Source organism: Myotis davidii, unplaced genomic scaffold (genome assembly GCF_000327345.1).
Source record: "Myotis davidii unplaced genomic scaffold, ASM32734v1 scaffold399, whole genome shotgun sequence".
Taxonomy (NCBI): Eukaryota; Metazoa; Chordata; class Mammalia; order Chiroptera; family Vespertilionidae; genus Myotis; species Myotis davidii.
The window spans coordinates 5,323,629-5,326,466 of NW_006292094.1; the positions used below are offsets into that span (position 1 = coordinate 5,323,629).

General features: G+C 60.9%; 1 protein-coding gene across 1 annotated transcript in view; it reads left to right on the forward strand.

The window, feature by feature from the left end:
• The first annotated feature begins 1,711 nt into the window (after positions 1-1,711).
• Positions 1,712-2,838, forward strand: part of MMD2 (monocyte to macrophage differentiation-associated 2) — a 10,138-nt gene continuing 9,011 nt past the window's right edge. The window contains exon 1 of the mRNA XM_015565131.1: positions 1,712-2,215. Within this exon, the coding sequence (XP_015420617.1) occupies positions 2,138-2,215 (78 nt within the window). The 5' untranslated portion in view covers positions 1,712-2,137. The remainder of the gene's footprint in view (positions 2,216-2,838) is intronic.

The following is a 2,838-nucleotide window of genomic DNA, read 5'->3' on the forward strand; positions in this document are numbered from 1 at the left end:
AGGAGGGAGGGTGGGGAGTGGCCAGGCTGGCAACGTTACAGCGAGGAGGCCCGTTTCTCACTGGAGAAAACACGCTTGCCTTCGACACGTTTTGAATAGGAAAATAAGAAAATCCCCTTGTGGCATTCAGAGCGTTTCCTTTCTCCTAAGAATGCACTTGGACTTGATATACTAAATCCTCTTTAGACGTTAAAAAAAAAAGGCTCAGGACTCCGTTTCCCGTGGGACCTTCTGGAAACGCGACGCTGTGGGGACAGAACAGGGCTGGGGAGGGCTGGGGACCAGGGGGCACGAGGGCGCTGGGGGCGATGAAGGGTCCTGAGTGGTGACGGCTCCACAACCCTCTACATTGGCAAAACCCATGCCACTGTAGCAAAAAAGAAATTTAGGTAAATTCGAAGGAAAATGAAAACAAACATTAATGCGCTGTCCTCGTAAAACGCCTGCGCAGAGTTCATGGAGCGAGCCCAGGCCCGGGCGAAGGAGGGAGCTGGCGCCGTGGGCTGTGGGAACCGGGTTCTTGGGCATCTGCCCGGCCCGGCCCTGTCTCCCGGCCTGGCTTCCTCTCGCCGCCTTTGTCACTCCCGGGCATTCAGTAGCTGCCACCGCACAGGGTGGGGTGGGGTGGGAGACAAGGACAGTTTTGTGGGGCCCAGAAATAAAGGAGTAACTGCCCAGCCATCCTGGGTTGCCACGGCAACCGTGTCATCACCCTGGAACCGGGGTGGCTGGCACGCTGGGGGCTTGGATGGTGTTTGTTAAAGGGCCAGACGGAGGGAGGACAGCCGGGCCCGCCTGGTAACGGCGTGAGCCCCGCTCCCACGGGAGGAAGGCCTCGGCTCCGGCCCAGCCCGGCCAGCCAGCAGGCGTCCATCGGCACCGTCCGGGGGCTCGGGGCGGAATCTACCGAGTGAACACTGGGTGTGCGTGTGTCCGTGTCGGTAGGGCTGCGGTAACACATGACCACACGCACTTCAGTGGCTTAAAACAGCAACCTCAGCCCTGGCCGGTGTGGCTCAGTAGATAGAGCGTCGGCCTGTGGACTGTAATTCCGGGTTCGAGTCCAGTCAAGGGCACAGGCCCGGGTTGCAGGCTCGATTCCCAGTGTGGGGTGTGCAGGAGGCAGCCCATCAATGATTCTCTCACCATTGATGTTTCTCTCTCTCTCCCTCTCCCTCTCCCTCTCTGAAGTCAATAAAAATATATTAAAAACAAAACAAGAACAGAACTTCGTTCCCCGGCTCTGGAGGGCAGAGGGCAGGGTGTGGGCAGCCGGGTCCCGGGAGGCGCTATTGAGTCCGCAGGGCTGTCTCCCAGCTTCTGGGGGCCGGCCACCTGGGCATCACTCCTCGGCTGTGGAAGAAGCATGCCAATCTCTGCCGACGTCAGTGGCCCCTGGCTCCGTGTCTCCCTCTTTTATGAGGATCCAGTCCGATCGGAGCAGGGCCCGCCCCCTGCAGTGACTTCTTCTTCGTGAATCACACCTGCACCAGCTCTGAGTCCACCTGGGGCCACACTCTCGGGCTCCGGGGGTTCAGACTGCGACATCGGAATTTTAGGGGACACTACCCGCGTGTGGCACTAGTTTTGTTGTCAGGACATGTCATGGCCCCTGCATACAGAAGGTGCTCGATAAATGCTTTGTACACATAAGGTGCCCAATAAGTGCTCTGTGCGCTGCCCTGCATCGAGCCCCGTGTTCTGAGCCCTGCACTCATTTCCATCTCTGTGGGTCTTCACCGTAGTGACGGATCTCGGGGGAGGTTTTGGTGCTGTGGTCCCCATTGGTAGGCAGTGCGGGAGCCTCACCCACAAGGACCAGGTGGGAGGTGGCTTCCTGGAAGAAGGTCCCCTGGGAAGGGCTGGACGGGTGGGGCACGAGCTGTCCCCCCAGAGGGGGTCACGTGGGCATATGTCACCCTTCATCAGGCGTGCCCTTGGGGAGCTGTACTGTGTGTCAGTGACAGTAAAGTGACAGCAGCACCCCGACCTTCAGCCACGTTCTGTTACTCCCCGGGGATCAGGCGTTGGATAGTACAAGACATGTAATAGGGAGAGATTGGGGGGGCGGGGAGTGGGACCCCCTCTTCCCACCGCAGGGGCCGAGCAACAGGAAGGTGCCTCTCCTTCCAGGTTCATGAACCACCGGGTGCCCGCCCACAAGAGGTACCAGCCCACGGAGTACGAGCACGCGGCCAACTGTGCCACCCACGCTGTGAGTGGGCTCCTGGGGCTGAGAGCTGAGGGGCACCTCCAGGTCGGGGTGGGGAGGCACTGTGTCTCCATCCCACGCGATGCCCACGGCCTGCTCCTCACGCCCCCGTGGCCCCAGGAGGGTGAGGCGTGGCACTGAGCTGGCCTCTGCCTGGGCCTCTCCCAGGAAATGGCCATCACCGAGGCCCAGAGGACGAGGGTTCCCGTGGACGTGGGGACCGCACGTGTGACAAGGCGGAGGCGGCAGCTCGGGGGCACCTGGGGGCCTCGGGCCGGAGCTGCCCCTGGAGGCGGGGGCCCCCTGCCTGTTCCCAGGGCTGCCGTCCAGTGCGAGCCGCTGGCCTCCGGTGGCTGTGGACGTTGACACTGAAGTCAGGCTAATGAAATAAAATGTAAAATCCCTTGCCCAGCCCTGGCCGGTGTGGCTCAGTGGATAGAGCGTCGGCCTGCGGACTGAAGGGTCCCAGGTTCGATTCTCCATAATACATATTTTTTAAAAATTCCTTTTCTCAATGGCACAAGTCACGTTTACTAGAAAGTGCTCCGCAGCCGCCCGTGCCTGGCGGCCCCCACTCTGGACGCGCAGGTTAGGGTGTCTCCACCGCAGGCGGGCGGGAGGGAGGG